Raw genomic sequence first — 18,706 nt, 5'->3', positions numbered from 1 at the left:
TGAAGAACCTTCTGCTCAAACACCACTGTTTCCGGGCCTACTGCACTCGTCGGAGGACCAAACTGTGATGGACAGCGTAAGTTGGTGGAAAAAATTGATGCCTGCTCCTGTTCCTTCCCTTCAAAAAACTTTTTTGACTTGATCTTCCTCATCAGACCATAGAGTTCTGCCCGAAGTTGGAACCCGTCGTGACGGGGAGTGGGTACAAACCCTAGGCCTTTGTTCAATACCTCTAGTTCCGTGTCCGTGAGGTGGTATTTGGAGAGGTTGACCACTATGTTGTTCTCAGTTGCAGTTATAGGGGTGTTCTGCCCCTGCTGCGTGTGATCCTTGGGGAGAAGGGCTGCCAGGTGGAGTTCAGATTCTGGCGGGCCCGACCCCTTCCCCGGCCTCTGTAATTGGACCCTCTTTGGTTTCCGGGGTTGTGTGTTTGTTGTCCTAAAAAAACCCTGAATATGGCTCCCAGATCCTCATTGGTTCTTTCCTGGGGATTAAATCTGACCTGTTGGTTGGAGGTCGATGGTTGGGCAATCGGCTCCTCATCTTCACTACTTGTGTTTTCAAATGTCCAATTGTTAGGTGTTCTTCTACCCTGTCTACGACCTCCTCTCCCTCCAGTTGTAGGCATAGGTTGTGACTGAGTTTGTTGATAGTACTGGTCCTCAACATAAGTACCAGTACTATCAACAAACTCCTAACCTCTGACGTTCAGGGAACCTGCCAGGTATTGAACCACCAGGGATGTGCCCTGCTGTCCCAGCCATGCCTTCACAAAGAGTCCATGACCCCACTCCACCCTGTTTTTTGCATTACCACATGGCGGTGGTGGTGTCTGTGAACACTTGAATTAGCCTTCCTTTGATGGAGGATAGAAGGGTTTTCAATGACAATCGGATCACTCAGTGCTCCAGCATGTTGATGTGGAGTCCGGATTCTGCCAGAGACCAGAGTCCTCTGATTTCCACCTCTCCCAGATGGCCACCCCATCCCTGATGTGATGCATCTGTCACTACAGTGAGATCTGGTTGGGGAAGGGAGATGGGTCTGCCTCTGATCCAGTCACTTCATCAGCCACCACTGGAAGACTCATGAAGTTCCCTCTGAGATATGGACGATGTCGGAGAGATTCCCCTGATGTTGGGCCCACTTGAACTTCAGGCCCACTGCAGAGCTCACATATGCCATCTGTGATGTCTCCCTAGCAGGATGCGGGAGGCCATGATGCGCAGCAGCCTCAGAGTCATTCTCACCGAAATCCAGGATAGAGGCTGAAATTTCGGTATCATAGCCTGAATATCCTGGACTTGCCGCTCGGGAGGTGTGGTGTTCTGAATATTTCTTATTTGGTGTTTATAATGTCCTCTTTTATTGTTCTGTATGGTATGGAATATTAGTATTGTCATGAACCTCTACTAGATGTAATTCTGAATTGGAATGTAAGAGCACAGGGGATTGGATTATCTCACTCATACCTCTTCTATTGTCGCTGCTGTTAGCTCTGCTCTTAGCCTGCGTCATCCCCTCAGTGATAACAGGTTTAAAAATGGGAAAACTTCACCTGATACTAACATTAAAAATACTATTCCTGTTAGACCTCCTTCTAAGTTCCAGTGCTACAGGTGTGGCTCTCCTTCCCACCTTCCTAATTTCAAAAATTGTCCTGCCAGTGCCCAAGTGTGCTACAAATGTAAAAAAAACTGGTCATTTCCGGAAGGTATGTCAAGGGGGCAGACATTTTCCTATTAGAAGTGTTCAAGAGGTGGTTTCCAACGAGACGCCTGATGACTTGGACAATAGAGTTGAAGAGTTGTCTTTCTTTATCCATTGTCACTGTTGAGTATTTGGATATAAACAACACTCACAGAGAAAAGAAATGTGGTGATCCTTTTGTCCAGGTGTCCATTATGTCCCATGAAATTCCACTTCTCATTGACTCAGGTGCCAGAATTACGATTATTTCAATTGAAAAGTACAAGCAATCTTGGTCTCACATGGTCTTACTACCCCCCGATGTTATCACCACTGCATCTGAAGGTAGCAGGATTGATCTTGCTGGCTATTTTTGGGCTGATATTTCTTTTCAAAACAGAACCATTCGTGGTAAAGTTTATGTTGCTCTTAAAGGCGTTAAAGTTCTGGGGTGGTGGCATCAGGCTGAATTTGGTATGATTATTAGACCTGGTCAGAAAAATGCTGTCATTTTAGTTAATTCCATTTCTGATTCCTGCCAATCGAAAGAAAAATTTGGAAACATTTTTTAAAACAAGATTGGCAAAATTAAAGATTTAGTTCACACTGTTAAAATTAAAGAAGGTATATCCCCAGTGAAACACAAATTGAGGAACATACTTCATAATGTAAGGAATGATCTCACTGTTATGCTCAACAAGATGCTCAATGATGGCATAATTGAGCGGGTTGATGCCACGCTTTGGTTGGCTCCCATTGTTTTGGCCAAAAAAAGGTCTGGAGAACGTTGATTGTGTGTTGACTTAAGAACTCTCAACACAGGCCATTTGGGTGGAGAACTTTCCTTTGCCCCGCATTGATGATCTTATTACTGCTGTAGGTTGGTCCAAATGGTTTTCAAAGCTAGATTTACGCTCAGCGTACCATCAGGTAGTACTTGATGAGCAATCTCGTCGTCTCACAGCTTTCGTGACACCTGATGGTACTTTTCAGCTTTGTCGTATGCCATTTGGACTGGCCTCGGCAGCTTCGGTGTTCCAGAAAGTAATGACTAAAATGTTCATTGATGTTCCTAATGTTGTAATTTTTCAGGATGATATTCTGGTGCATACCAATACAGAGTTTGAACACAATCAAACATTGGATCTGGTTCTACAGATCCTTCAAAGCAATGGTGTTACTTTGCGAGAAGACAAGTGTATCTTCTCTGTGAAGGAGATTGAATACCTGGGTCATGTTCTTACCAAGAATGGCGTTAAACCCAAACCTAGTATTGTTGATGGTATTGTCAATGCACCACATCCTGTTGACAGAGACCAGTTACGTTCTTTTCTTGGTCTTTGTGAATTCTATTCTAAGTTCATTAAGAATTTTTCTAGTCTCACTGAGTGTTTTAGGAACCTTTAATAAAAAAAGGTTCTGAATTTGTTTGGACTGCCACATGCCAAGAACATTTTGATCTTATCTGTCTTCTCCAGCTCTCCAAGCTTACATGGAAGGCCGAGACACTTTCATCACTGTGGATGCAAGTGCATATGGTATGGGTGCTGTGTTATCTCAGATGGATGGTGGAAAGGAGATTACTGTGGGATTTGCGTCCAGGAGAATGAGAGATGTGGAGTTGAGATATTCAGTCATAGAAAAAGAAATGCTGGCTTGCGTGTGGGGTGTTGAAAAATTTAAATCCTATGTATGGGGGAGGAAGTTTTGGTTAAGAACTGACCATAAACCTCTAGTAGACATTCTTTCTGGTTCTAAGATTAAAAAGTCCACGGCTAGAATAGCTAGGTTATCTGCCAAACTACTGGAATTCAACTTTAATGTCGTCCATATTTCATGTGGCAAGAATGTTAAGGCGGATTTTTGTCCGGGCTTCCTGTGGATGTTTCTCATTCCTGCCCTGATATCCCAGATGATATTGAAGAATGTATTATTGCCAATGTTGATGATACTGTCATTTGCTCTGACATGTCACTTTGGCAAGATGTTCTTACCAATGACTTCATTTTGAAACAAGTATTGGATTTTGTCATTAAAGGTTGCCCCAAGGAAAGATCTCTTCCCATTGATTTACAACCATTTTGTAAAATTGCCGATGAACTTTCTATTGAGCATGGTTTATTGGTTAGAGATAGCAAACTTATTCCTCCTGACACTTTTAGAGTGAGAATAATGGAGACCGCTCGCTCTGGTCACTTGGGTATGAACGCCACAAAGCGTAGGATTAGAAATAATTTTTGGTGGCCTAGCATGGACCGAGATATTGATAATTTAGTCAGGAATTGTGTCCCGTGTTGTTAAAATGACAAACAACTTACCACCAATTCTCCCACCCCCAAACCGGTGTTGTGCCCTTCTAGAGTCTGGCAAAGAGTTGCAGTTGATCTTCTTGGTCCTTTTCATGTTTTGCCTAACTGCATGAGGTATTTTATCGTTCTTATTGATCATCTTTCCAGGTGGGTGGAGGTAAGAGGTGTCTCGGATCCCAACTCCAAGGCTGTCATTCATTTTTTGCAAGACATTTTTTCTAGAGAGGGTGTCCCGGAGGAGCTACTTACCGACAATGGAGTACAACTCCCCTCAATCTCCATGCAGGAATTGTTTGTCAATCTGGGTGTTAAGTATCTGCGCACACCTCTCTATCACCCTCAATCGAATGGTAAAGTTGAGAGGTTTAATAGAGTTTTGGTTGAATGTGTGCAGAGTTCTCTCAATAGTAATGATGATTGTGAAACTGCTGTAAGAAATATGATTTGGGCATATAGGACGACTCCCCACTCTGTTTCTGGTGTGATTCCTTTTGAATTGATGAGGGGCAGAAAAGTTTCTTCTTCTTTGTGTCCTTTCTGGAAACTGAATGCTATCAAAGCTGATTGTAATGTATCTGTTGAAGCTTCGAAAGCTAAAATTACTTCTGATACTTTCAATCAGTCTTGATTTGAGAAGCTCTGTCACTCTGGTAAGAGAAAATTGATTAATTTTGCTGTAGGAGACTTAGTCAGAGTCAAAGATCCTTTACTTTTGCAAAAAGGGAAATCAAAGTTCAGAGAACCTCATCATATTGTTGAAATAAGAGGTCATGCTATTCGACTGGACAATGGTCAATGGTGGAATGTGTCACGCTTAGCCAAGTTCTTGCAATGCAGTAATGTGTCTAATTGAAGTTCATCTACTGTTCCTACTTTAAGGAGAAGTTGCAGAGCTAGAAAAGTTCCTTCTAAATTGCGTGATTAATGTTTATTTATTTTATCTTAGTTTGTTTTTTTATAAAGAGGGGAGATAAGTGGTGTTCTGCATATTTCTTATTTGGTGATTATAATGTCTTCTTTTATTGTTATTTATGGTATGGAATGTTAGTATTGTCATGAACCTCTACTAGATGTAATTCTGTATTGGAATGTAAGAGCACAGGGGATTGGATTATCTCACTTGTCAGTTGGTGGCAATTCTCTGGGCCCGTTTGACCTATTTACTTGCTTTACCAAATAAAGCTTCTCTTCAAACTACATGCTTTGGAACTGATCTTTACAGGAAGAAAGGCCTGAAATTGCACTCCAAACAGCTCCCATGAAAGGGAGCGTCTGAGAGGGAGTTAGGTGTGACTTCGGTATGTTTATACTGAGCCCCAGCGAATGCAGGAGGTCTGCTGTAGTCTGGAGGAGCAAGACAACAGCCTGGGTCGAGCCCGCCTTCAACAGCAAGTCATCGAGATATTGAAAGAATGGCACATCTTATCTGCGCAGATGAGCTAGAATAACCGCCATCACCTTGGTGAACACCCGAGGGGTGCAGGCCAAAGAGGAGCACCGTGAACAAAGTGCTTGTGGCCAACCATGATTCATAGGAAACACAAGTGGGCAGGCAGGACGGGGATGTGAAGATATGCACCCTGCAAGTCCAAAGCTACCATCCAGTCTCCTGAGTTCAGGGGTGACAAGACATGAGTCAATGTGAGCATCTTGAATTCCTCCTGTTTTAGGAAGGAGTTGGGGCCAGTATGTCTAGGATAGGACGAAGGACCTTGTCCTTTTTCGGGACCAGAAAGTAGCATGAATAGCAACCACAGCCTACTTCTGGTGTGGCAACCCTCGCTATGGCTCCATTGGCTGAGAGAACCATGGCTTCTTATTGGGAGCAAAAGTAGATAATCCTCCATCAGCCGGTCGAAGGAAAGAGGCATGGAGGGAGGTATGGTCTCGAAGGGGAGGAAGTAGCCCCTTCGGATAATCTGGACAACCCACCTGGCTGAAGTAATGTTTTGCCAGTGATGGAGGATATGGCGGATCCTGCCACCAACTGGATGCCCATGTTCTTGAAGGGCAAGACTAGGAGGGCTTGGAGGCTGAAGCTGCTGGGTGGGGGGATGCAGGGGTGGTGGTTGACCAGGCCTCTGGCTACCTAACCAATGGGGTTGGAACGCACTGCGCACTGGTCCGCACAGGAGTTGTGGAACTTGTGCATCTCAGTGGCTGGGCTAGGGCTGGCGCGATTGAAAGCCCCTTCCGTAACCACGAAAGGAGAAAAAGGCAGACTGAGGACGGGAGGCAGCTGAGAGGCCAAAGGATTTGGCCATAGCCTTTGAGTCCTTAAAGGGCTCCAGCATCGTTTCTGCCTTGTCTCTGAAGGACAAGCCCATGAGTGAAGTCTGGACATCCCCTGAAAAGCCAGATGTTCCCAGCCAGGCATGACATCTTACAGCCACCATAGCAGAAATCGCTCTGCCCAGCGCGTCGGCCGTGTCTAAGACACATCGAATGGCGAACTTTGCTGCATCTCTTCCGTGATCTCCGAGGAGTTGTGTATGGCATCGATTGCCAGGCGGCGAGCAGCTTCAGGGACTGACCCCTCAAAGTCTTTGGTGTTTGGTGCCATGGCTCGGCAGTTGGAGAACGACTTGGAGTTGTGGTTGCACTCCAGACACCATAGGCAGACCAACTGGAGGTCCGTCACCGACATGGGGTGATGACAGGTGCCGCACAGCTTGCACCCTGAAGTCTTCCTAGAGGATACCCTACACACTAAAAAAGGAGGTCGACAAAAGGTTGGAAAATTGTGGCAAAAAGTGACAGAGGGTAGCTCTCTTAACGAATCAGAGCTTGACTGGCACGGACAGAAAAGAACGGACGTCAGCATGCCTTGGTGAACCTATATAGGTGACACGGACATCACTTGGGGTGCGGATGATACCGAAGTCATGCGGAGCCGACCGGCACCACCTACCGGCACCCAGGGGTATTGCTCGGAGAAAAATCTTTAGGATCCAGTTGGATGCCTGGGAAATTCAAAGGTAAGGAATCTGCGGCGAGATATCTCTATCAGATTAGATCTATTTTAGTCACTGATAGACCTTTTGAGCTATTTTTCTTTGAAGTGATAATGTTTATGTCCAACAAATGGAGATTACTTTCAATTACTGCCAAATATAAGTGTCGCCTGCAGTCTACTGACATTCTAATGTCCCAGAGACATTTCCAATAAGTTTTCAAGGAAGCAGATTCAACAGCAGAAAGGGCTTCCTGTCCTGTCGTATCCTCTTTAGATCACAATGCAGAAAGCGGCATTTCTTCCTCTCTTAGCCCGAGCAGATCACAGCCAATATAACAATGCCCAAACATAAACTACTGGTGGGGATCGGTCCCTAATGAACACTGTAACTGGATGTCCAAGGTTCCCACTAAGCCAAATCAACCACAACATCAATGGGACTTTGGAAACTGCTCAAACGCTTCCCTAACAAAACAAGCAAGGTAAATTCACAACTGTCTCCCACTCATGCACAGTCACATGCACAGCGCTTGTCATGCACAACAGGCAGTGTAATGATCAGTGAGTACTAAGAAGTCACACACGATTTAGTTTTTAAATTAAAAAAAAGATACATTATTACGACCATCAGGCCGTTAGAAAAACAGTGAAAAGTTCAGACTTGACCAAAATTTGCCGTGGGATGCTCCTTCTTCAGAACAGCCATGAAGCCTGCAGTTTTATGTGTGAGACAGTCACATTTGGTAAATATTAGATGCCCAAACAACTGTGACAATCATTTCATTGATATACATAAAACGCATCAGTGCAAACATGTAGGCAAGGGCTTCTGCACCCGACATAGGGGAATAAGCGCTGTTCAAATCTTGCAATACAACACCATACAGAGAGGAAGGCCTCTCCTACATTTCTCTGTGCATAAATGTTTACGCCGGAGAGTTTTTTAAAAAATATATTTTATATAGTGCAAACTCGACCTGGAGGTAGGTATCGGAGCGCTTTACATGAGCTCCAGTTGCGTTACAGACGGACACATTTATTTTGGTAGGCACGGGGAGATTACGTTATTCACCCAGAATCACAAGATGTTGCGCATCCCAGACGAGACTCGAACCGGTTCCCCAGCTGCGAAGTTGACCGTTCTAGCCGTTAGGCCACATCCTACTCCAAGGAAGCTGTGACAGTAACAGTTTCTCAGGACTACTCGTGAAATTCTTTGTGAATTCGAACACTTTTCTCTCACTAGCCTAAGAAAACATTCAAGTACTGAAACAATGTTTGCAAGACCTAAATAAAATACATAAAATGATTTGAAAAGCATGCCAGGTTATTGTATGTTTTTAAAGTATATATGCTTGGCGGAGGCCACTTCTCTGCAATAGGCCGGGTGATTACAGCCCTCAGGCACCTCTAAAAGAAAGTCCTGCTGTTGCATCTGCGACATTACCGGCAAACCACAAAACGATTGTGAACTGATGAATAGTTTATTGATAAGGAAAGGCGGACCCAGCATGGGACAACAATAGTACTATGCCGTGACAGCTGGGCCTGCTCTGTTTGCGGATTGTGTCCGGAGTGGCCAATTTAAATAATAATAAAAACTCGATTTACATACGCGTTGTTTGTCTAGAAAACATGGCCGACGTGCAGCTTGAGCCTGGCTCAAGGCGGGCAGGTGAACGATGCACAGTATCAGTGGGTCTGCTCGCTGCGGCTTTAAAAGTGTCAATCAATCAACCAATCAGGGCTCATGCGCTAGTCGGTCTGGACTGTCTCGGGGTCACAAAATATAGACTCGCAGAAGGCAGCCCCTCCACTACCACAGGGGGGCGCTACTTAGAAAACATACCTTATTATCCAGGGAGGAGAGCTTTTCCAGCCTCTTGTTTACATCGGGGGAGCTTGCCTTCTTTGAAATTTGAATAAAGCAGAGTTGGGGTAGCTCCAGAAAGGATAACACGATGAAATTGTCGGTGAATATACCTGAAAGACAGTGAAAAGGGTGTCATTGTTGTAGTACCTACTTTTAGCACTTTACCGAATCGCCGTTATACAACTGGGTATCTAGATGGTAAACTACTTTTTTTTGTGCATATTTATATAGCGCGAACTCGACCTGAAGGTATCTGAGCGCTTCACATGAGCACCAGTTACGTTACACAAGGACACATTCATTTTTGGTAGGCACGGCGAGATTGAGTGATTTGCCCAAATTCACGGGATGCTGAGCCGACGCTGAGGCTGGAACCTGGTTACCCAGCTCTAAAGGCGGCAGCTCTGGCCGCAAGGCCACATCCTCTCCCCTTAAATCCCACTATTGTCAGTAACTTTCTAAAATGAAACGGCGTCACCTTGCAACAATGCTCTTGGAATGAGCAAGCACCATATGGAGCAGTGAACAAAACAACACTAATGCTACTCGGCAAGGTACTGTCTCTCTCCTGATGTTTCTTGGCTCTCACATATTCCTTCGTTCGTAACATGTGTTCATTCACTGTTCAGTTTACGGTTCCACTACAAGGCGTGCCTACGCTACCTGGACGCAGCCAAAAGAAACATGCTTTGGTATATGGTTGTCATCTCGGCTTAGAAAGTAACAGGTTACCCGTCACATTTGACAGCAGCTACAGTTTTCTAAGACCTTCCTCACGCGCAGTTACACAGGCAAGGGTAACCCTTTGTTCTCCCTACATGATGACTGTCAATCAAACAGCCCAGTTATTATTTATATATTGTAGAATAAGATCAGCAGAAATATACACAACGTTCTCTACATGAGGAATCACATTGTACTTTCGTCTGGGCACTCAGTTTAAAAGAGTCACTGAAAAATTTGCAACGTCATTGGCGCAGAATCTGCCACTTTCCTGGGTTTTATGTACAAGGGCCTTATATTTCTAGGACCACAGAAGCCAATCAAGACACTCGAAGCATTTACATTCCATTTATAGCGGTGGTGATACACCATCACTGCTCTATCTAGCATTAGAGGCTGTGCATTGGGTCATGGGTGTTAGAACGCATGTATGTACAATAAAGCATGTTACATATAGTTATCAGAGACTGGCGTTATACGGTTGCCAAAGCTCAGAGTGCATGATTGAGGGAGGAGGGCTGTCAGTGACCACAGGGGTATTCAAAGCCATTGAGTGTTTTAGTCCAAGAAACTCTCTTAAAAAAGAAAAGTTATAAAAGGTTAGTAAGTAATTGTAATTTATTTTACCCCTCCCGTGTTACGTATCTGTACTGCATGCAGAACGGGTGTACTTATGTGAAAGGCCAGGGTGAGCGATTAAAAAAGTATTGGTATATTGATTAAGGAAATATCTTTCTATTCGAGTACTGTCGAACTTGGATTCCTAATGGAAAATTGGTTTGCATCAGTGAAATTTTTGTAAAGCCCTGCTACAGGGCAATTAGCTGTCCAATCATAACAGGGCATTTGAAAGCGAAATGGAATCAGCCCACACATTATTACACAAACATATCTTATCTCTATCAGTGTCTTCATGAAGTGGCATTCAGATCATAATATATAATAGATACTTTCAGAAATTACTTGTGTAGTTTATAAAAATTATAAACGCTATTTACATTGTAAAGTCGAAGTCACAAAAAAATCAGAAAAGGCAGATGGAAACAGTCTATGACAAACAGAGAATCGCTGCACATTTAATACCATCGGGTGTAGTTGGAAATTCAGTGTTTCTGCAGTAGTACAAACCAGTGGAGTTCAGTAAACTCCAAAAGGCAAATGAAGATCCATGCAACTCTTATGCCTCCAACTCATAAGTCATAGAAAGCCCTGGAAGGCTGATTCTGGGTACAATCATGAGAAAGATATTTTCTTGTGGATTTCAAACTCAGAAATAGTTTTGGACTAAAGAATATCAGTGTTCTTAACCCCACCGTGTCCTATAGAAAATGATTTGCATTGGAAATGTGACCTTTAAAGTCATCATTTGTGATCCACTGATTTTCTTTGTTTAAACAGCGATCTTTTCAAGGCCAAAATATTATTTCAATTGCGCTGTGAAAGGTATACTGTGGAGATTAAACAAATGGAAAGGACATTCAGTTGTTATCTCGCCGGTTTGTTAAGCAGAGAAAACTATTCCCATGAAGTGTTTCACAAACTTAAATTGCAGTCACAATTTTGTGCAGGTAGTCACTTGAAAACCTATCTCAACAAGGTAACTAATGACCAAATGATCAAGACAAGACAGGGCTGGCTTTAGGGCGGTGCGACCAGTGCAGCTGCACCTGGTGTTGACCTCCGGGGGTGCTGGGTTTAAAAATACCCTATGGGTTTAAAGTAGGTGCTGCAGAGTTCTTTTGGTGTCCAGCAGTTTTCAGGCAACAATAAAAATGTCAAGAGAACTCTTGGTGACTAATGGTCCTGCTGAAGAGAGATCAGAGTATTGTCTGGTGGCAGTTTTGATTCACCATAAAATAGCGGAGGAGGTTAATGTGCCTGCTGCAAAGAACGTGTACCATGCAGATCACAGAATTGAGTGTGAGTGAACTAGAGCTATAAAAACAGGAAACGCATGTCAAAGAGGGGCTATGGAGAGATGAACGGAACTGTTGGAGGGGGGTAGTGAGTGAATTTGTGAAGAAGGTCCTTGGGAGGTGGGGCGCCAAAAAGACTGTTGTACCGGGCGCCGCCAGTGCTATAGTCGGGCCTGGATCAAGAACGTATTATTCACAAGGCAAGAGAGGAGCAGGAAGCTTAGTGGAGATGTTTTAAGTGACAACTTAACTATACCTGGAACTGATCCTGTACTGGCTATGTTGGCATATAGTACTGATTCCGATATAGCTGTGTAGAAAAAAAAGGAACATGCAATACTGTGTGAAACCTTTGCAATCTGGTTTTACACATTTCACCACCAATTACATGGGATATATTTAAAAGCGGTTGATGTACATCGTCTTAAACCTATTGTTTTTTCAATACCATCAGATGGTAAGGAACTGAAGGTCCCAGTGCCCAGCATTTGGATACTAGCGTTACGTTCTTAGGATATGTAGTGTGGAGTTCCCATGGATGATACAAATGGATGAGCTATCGAAGAGGGGCGACTGAAATCTACTGTCAAAGGAAGCGAGAGTGATCTTTGGATGTTTGCCAGGAAAACGGATGCAGTCGATCCACACAGTGGGCCGAAAAACCCCAATAAGGCACAACCATGCACACCATGAGTACAAGAGAGGTCTTCAGGCACGCCTTCAGTGTGCCCGCACTTTTAGACATGTGTGCACGTGATACAATGTGCAGCTGCTCTTCTGAGCAAGCTGAGCTTTACCAGACGCAGTGTGCAATGGGAGTCTATTTACTGCGGGCAAGCCAATTGGGCCAAGCTCAGAAACAGATCAGGAGCTGCTTTAAGAATGCAGTCCATGGATCTCTTTTCTGGTAATATGTTTAACATCAACATCGATTAGAAGATGCTTCTGATTTAACCCACAAGCGTTGAGATGGAGGCAGAATCTAAATTTAAGGTCACCTAAATTAGCAAGTTCCTCTGCCTCTAGATCACAACTCTTCCCATGCTCTTAGCCTTGCTTTATCGATGATTGTGACTCTAACAGCAGCACAGTATTATATATAGCTGTACTAATAGTCCTGCATCTGCCATATAGGCGGTCCTTTTTAGGTCTCGGCTCGAAGGCTGCGCTTGCGCAGTCTCGCTCCGAGATTTAATGTTTTGGAGAAGAGGGGCTTGAACCCGCCCCTCTTCTCTCCTCTTCTCCATTGGCTGGCCTCTTAAATGCTGGCCAGCCATTGGAGAAGAGGCTTTGTCTCTCCGAACAGGCCCCGTCCTTTTTGGATTCGGGGGCGTGTTTTTTGCTACTTTTCTAATTATCTCCTCCAGCCAATGGCAAGAGGAGAGAAAAAAACACGCCCCCGAATCCGAAACCGCCGCTGCCTTTCTCCGAGGCATTTCTGCTTCGCCTCGGAGAAAGGCGGTGGGGTCCCGGCGTCCGGATGCATTTGTTAATTTCCAATACTTGTTTTTCAAGTACTGGCGTTTCTGGTAGGAGTCTTAATGGGTGAGTGAAAACTTTTCTTTCGCAGTCCGATCCGGGTTTCTTTCATTCGTCTGACTTGTAGTATCTGTGGCCGGCTCCTCGGAATTCAAATACTGTGTCACTCGGCGTGTGTGATGCTGATGAGAAGTGATTGGCAACTTTATCTTCTGCTTTCCACAAATGTAAACACTTGCTGCCATGTTTGACGAGCGTAGCTTGAAGGTGCACTTCCTTTAAAAGCGTGTCCATTTCATTCTTGTGATCCGAGGCAGCAAACTTTCTGAAATTTAAATTATACTACAGGGATCTAAAGTTATTGAAAGATGGTGGTATAATTATTCAGTATTTTTGCTAAACTACCTTACATAGTGCGCATTAAGACGCACATCGGTACGCAAAGCCACGCACCTGAAAATGCAATAACAGGCTATTAAGGCAACCAGCAGTATGCTTACTACATTTTTACCGGGAAAAGAGCCCCTGTGCAACCGATGGAATGCGTAAGCACTTTGGCACAGCTGTCATTGGCCAGAAAAACCGAATTTATTAAAACTAACACCGACTACTTCCTTCCACAAAACTGAGTAGGGCTCCGCAGCGGCGTAACAAAACTTGAGGGGGGTGCTGTAAAGTGTATGGAGGGGAACTCCACGCCTTGGCTCCAATCCAGCATTTTTGCTAAGGGGGGGGGGGCTTATGTTATGCCACTGGGGCCCCCGGTCTGCGTTGGAGACGTTTACCCCACTACCAGAAGGCCCACGCTGATGTATCCTGCGAATTAATGGTAGATCAAACTCCACAAACGTGCTAACGAAGAACAAATGTTCCACAATTAACAAATATTTCTTAGTGCCTCAGAAGGGCAGTAGAATACGGGAGATAGTGGAGGAGAGAGCAGTGTAGGGATATGTAGGAGGTGCGGGTAAGAGTATATTTTGGTTCACTGCGATACCGTTATGTATTTCTCTATTGGTGTCAGTTACATATTGATTTGAAAAGCGCTTGATTTGAGCTCCCTTTGCCAACTTTCAATAAAACGTTATTTGTAGAGCGCAACTTAATACCCGGGAGGTATCTAGGCGCTGTGCTGCAGGCATCATTCAAAGACCCAGGTGTTGGTGTGTGTGTTATGTTTTTGTTTTAGCACTCGCTCTTCATCTCCTTGGTGTCTGGGACCAGCATCTCTCCTCAACCAGTCACGTGCAAGTGCAAATTTGACACTGTTGTAACTGGGTTACATAGCCATTTAGGTGTTTTTACGAGTCTGAGTGTTTCTCCATTTGTAGAGCAATTTCATAAGGCTTGGGGTGGGTGCGTACTTGTGGTGAGTGAATGAGAAGGGTATTTTTAGCCAAACACTGATTTACTGTTGTTGTGTAGGGGGTGAAATTGAGTTGGTAGGCAATGTTACTGTGGTCCTAAGTGGGTACGGAGTCTGCTCCGTTTCAGTGCTTAATTTGTAAAAAATAAAAAATAAATTAACCAGAAGTCACAGGGCAGTCTGCATGGCCTAGGTGAGGCGCCCCTAGGGGACCCTCTACAGTCCCTATGCCCTAGGTACTCAGGAACCATTTACTAGGGCTTATTATATGTAATATTGAAAAAGCTTCCACTTTAAGCCCTGGTGACAACACGACGATGTTGCTGCTCTTTAAAGGTTACAACGGTAAAGCTAACTTCTCCACTAGAGAGAAGTGAGCACGCACGTCAATGTGCCTGCTGTGACACAAAACGGACAAAAAACGGACCGCTGGTGCCAGGGCACAAAACAGAGCCAGATAGAGACCCGTTTCGAGGCCCTATTTAATAAAAAAAACTGCCGATGCTCTTCACTGGTGAGACCCGGCCCTCTTAAAGCCCTGGCTGTAGCGTATATGTGTGTGGGAGGCTCTGTGTGTGTGTGGGAGGCTCTGTGTGTGTGTGGGAGGCTGTGTGTGTGGGAGGCTCTGTGTGTGGGAGGCTGTGTGTGTGTGTGTGGGAGGCTGTGTGTGTGTGTGGGAGGCTCTGTATGTGTGTGTGGGAGGCTCTGTGTGTGTGGGAGGCTCTGTGTTTGTGGGAGTCTCTGTGTGGGGGTAACTCTGTGTATGGAATGCTCTATGTGAGTGGTGGGGGTAACTCTGTGTGTAGGTTGCTCTATGTGAGTGGCTCTGTGTGTAGGTGGCTCTGTGTGTGTGGGTGGCTCTGTGTATGTGGGTGGCTCTGTGTATGTGGGTGGCTCTGTGTGTGTGGCTCTGTATGTGTGGGTGCAAATGCAATAGGTCTCGCATTGCAGAGTGATTAAGCTATTTACATTGTAAATAACAATGCCGTTTCTTTAAATGTTTTAAAAACAAAAACATACAAGAATGTCATGAGCAATGCCAACAGCTTTAACTTTAACAATGCCGAGACCATTGCATTGTAAATGCTTGTTATACTCTTAGCCTACAGAAGTCGCAATCCAACAGTGTAGCTGGTTTTGGGACAGTTAACTAAGGAACCGAGGGCACACTTCTCCCAGCACCATTGGAGTGGAGAATACGTTACAAAGAAGGCGGGCTGCTGATGCATGCGCTATTGAAGTGAACAAGTTCTGCTTTTCATAAATATCCCATTTGCATTTTTTAGTTCACAAGTGAAACACCAGACCTAACCATGTTGTGCCGGAGGACTCTGCTTCCAAAAATTCTCCTTACAGTCGAACATGGTCGAAACATGTCTGGGGTTGCTTCTGTTCAGTCCAATTCGGGCTGGGCTATTTTTTTTTGTGAGGAAGAGAGGAGGCTGCTAAAGCTGATTTGCATATGTTTGGTTCCTACCTTTAGCTGCATTGTGACAACCAACAGACATATGGATTGGAATTTGAAAACGTCCCAAGGTACTTACCCGTGGTTGAGATTAATTCGAGGGTTCCATCCATCACTTTGTTCCAGTGAGATACTTAGCTTTGTGTCTTGCAGCTCACAGTTCCACAGAAACAATCTTCAAATCACTGATTATGCCCCATAAGACCCAAACATGTCTGACGTGGCTTCTGTCCCCAGGCAAATAGGAGACGCATCCTAGCAGTTTTGGCTGGACTGTCGCTATCGAGGCATGACAAAGACCAATTTGCATATGATTTATCCCTGGCTGTAGCAGCATAAGGAGGAAAAAATAAGCCCACTCTTGGCAGAACTGTAATGCTGAACAGGGATAATTACCAGCGGCTGAGATTAATTGAAGCCTCCCAAAGATCATCTTTTTGTTATCACCCCAGAACGAATTCGTACCTACAAACCTAATTCTTTGTTTGTCCAAATGAAAATTTCGATACGGACCTCCCTGAAACCAAACTTGGCTGAAAGTTATCAATTAAATATCTAGAACACAATGAAGTCCCAGCGGGAGAATGCCTAGGTATTTTCTTTGTTCCTTATAGTAATTAATAATCCATATGACTACTAGTTTACTATTATTGGAAAAGGTCTTGGCAGTAGTCAAGTGCGAGATGAATTGATCAAATGACAATGCAATCACTAAACTATTCAGGCAAAATTTCAAGACTCAACCACTAAAATTAAGTTTACTTGTATTAAGGTTGTACATTAGACAATGTAAGTAACGCTCCAGTTTTTTTTCATGCAGAGACAGCCCTTGTGAAGAAACACTAAAGATTACACTTTAAAACAGTAATTCTTCTTGTATAAACCACAAACTAGAGGGCGTGGCCAAGATGTCGACCGTGTAGGATGTTTGTGCGTGCTTGAGCAGTGCCTCTCATGGAGGGGAGAGGGCTCAGCAGTCAATGAGAAGACAGGCGAATTACCCCTGACCACAGTGCGGGGGGCTCAAGGTACTGTGCGCCACTTGGACACACAAATCTGTGGAGCACGCTGTGGTCAGTGGTGTGCCACTCAAGATGGCAGGTGAGGCCTTGAGAGGGTACAGGCCTGTCCCTGCTTCACCAGATCACCCATCCGCTGCCTGAGCTTCCAGTGACTGAAGCTGTGGCCCCCGCAGTACATTGCCACCTCCAGGGGACAACTTGTGGCCAGGGGTCCCGGAGCGAGGAAATCATGATAGTGGAGACCCTTCCATGCCGATGAGCCCCTGCCTTCCAACTCGTGACACCAGGGCAAACTGTGAGGGGAGGTGTTGATGTTCCACAGAGTGGCATGGAGGCACCGGGGGAGGTCTCCCATCAGCGGGGAGAAAGAGCCAGCATGGGCCATAACTAGTAAGTGCCCCACATTGCGCCAGCTGCCTAGACAGCAGGGGTCCTTCTCAACCTTGCACTGCCAAACCTACCCCTAGGACATCATTGACTAGCCAAGGATGTGTCACCACAGGGGGAGCATCGTGTGGGTGTAACAGAGCCAGTAGAACAAGCATTGAGGGAGTGACTGATATTCCCTCCCCCCAGGTGGCACACAGGTAGCTTTCTCCATCACAGCATCCAAGGCCTCTCCGGAGCAGTGACGTTAGCGTAGCCCCCAGTGCGCCTAAGTGGCACACCTCCATCCTTCCCCAGCAGCTCCGGGTCAAGGTGCCTGCTTCCATCACCAGGAACACCAAGAGAGGAACAGCGCTCAACACTAATTAAGGGTAGTACCCAGGCAGCTAGGGTGACCCTCGTTACCTAAATGGCCTCCTCCAAAGGCAATTAGAAGAACATCATGCAAGATATGTTCACCCACTCAAACAATTATTTGACATGCAAAGAGGCCCTCTTACCTAAACGCAACTCCCCATCAGATGACTCGGGTGTGGAGGCCGCCCCTGTCACCCGTGCCTTCCTGGAGTCCTTCTTCAACCCGATCAGCACAGATTTATAGACGGTCAAATAAGACCTGTCCCTGGAGCTGGAGGAAATGAAGCACGATTGAGCTCACCTGGAGAAAAAGTGTCCTCCCTGGAACATAATGAGATCGCACAGGGAGAAAGATGTCGAGATATTCCACCAAGAAGTACTAAAGCTCCAAGAGCAGCAAGTAGACCTACAAGCCCACACAGAAAACCTCAAGAACATATTGCGCTGGAACAACATACAATACTGAATGGAGCGGACATTAGCAGCTTCGTGTGTGCCCTATTCCTGCATATATTGGGCCAGGAGCAGTGCGGCCATCTACAGCTTGATCGGGTCCACTGAGAAGGCCATCTTAGGGGCAACAACGCACACCCTCCGGATATCCTAGTGTGCGTTCATGACTTTCACCTTAAGGAGGAAATTATTAGGAAAGTTATAGATTTGCAACACCCCCAATTCCAATGGCACAAGTTCTTCCTCTATCAGGACCATTTGACTATTACCCTTCAGCAGCACCAGGACTTTACAACCAGCACAGAGTTCTTCTGCTCAAAGTCCATCTCATATAGATGGAGTCACCCCATTATGCCACATCTTTCGTTGGGAGGGCCAACTACACCAGCCTCGATCACTGCAGGAGGCTTGCCAAATCCTGGGCCAGCTACTGGAGGAGACCCGCTGGCCCACGGTGGGATCATTGGGATCCTCACCTGCTTAAGTCTCCTATTGGCAAAGGCCCCCTAAAACCTTGAAGAAGTCATGCCCTGATCTTGGGGTGATAGTGCAAGAGTGCATGGTGGCGTGGGACAAGCTCTCACTGGACACAATGGGTGGAACAGACGCACCTATTGATGCCCCCCCCAAAACGCATTTGTCTAACCAACAATGCCGTGCTGGGCCTCCTTTCCCACCACTTATTTGCTTCGACTGAGGCGGTGCAGATCA

General features: G+C 45.3%; 1 protein-coding gene across 5 annotated transcripts in view; it reads right to left on the bottom strand.

Annotated features, from left to right (window-relative positions):
* Nucleotides 1-18,706, bottom strand: part of WDPCP (WD repeat containing planar cell polarity effector) — a 2,309,940-nt gene that overhangs the window by 1,371,859 nt on the left and 919,375 nt on the right. For all 5 annotated transcript variants that reach the window (XM_085612555.1, XM_085612557.1, XM_085612554.1 and 2 more), the window contains one exon: nucleotides 8,804-8,937. In XM_085612555.1, the coding sequence (XP_085468681.1) occupies nucleotides 8,804-8,937 (134 nt within the window). The remainder of the gene's footprint in view (nucleotides 1-8,803; nucleotides 8,938-18,706) is intronic.

This window comes from Triturus cristatus, chromosome 6 (assembly GCF_964204655.1).
Source record: "Triturus cristatus chromosome 6, aTriCri1.1, whole genome shotgun sequence".
NCBI lineage: Eukaryota > Metazoa > Chordata > Amphibia > Caudata > Salamandridae > Triturus > Triturus cristatus.
The sequence above is the reverse complement of the archived record's forward strand: the minus strand, read 5'-3'. Positions and strand labels throughout refer to the sequence as shown.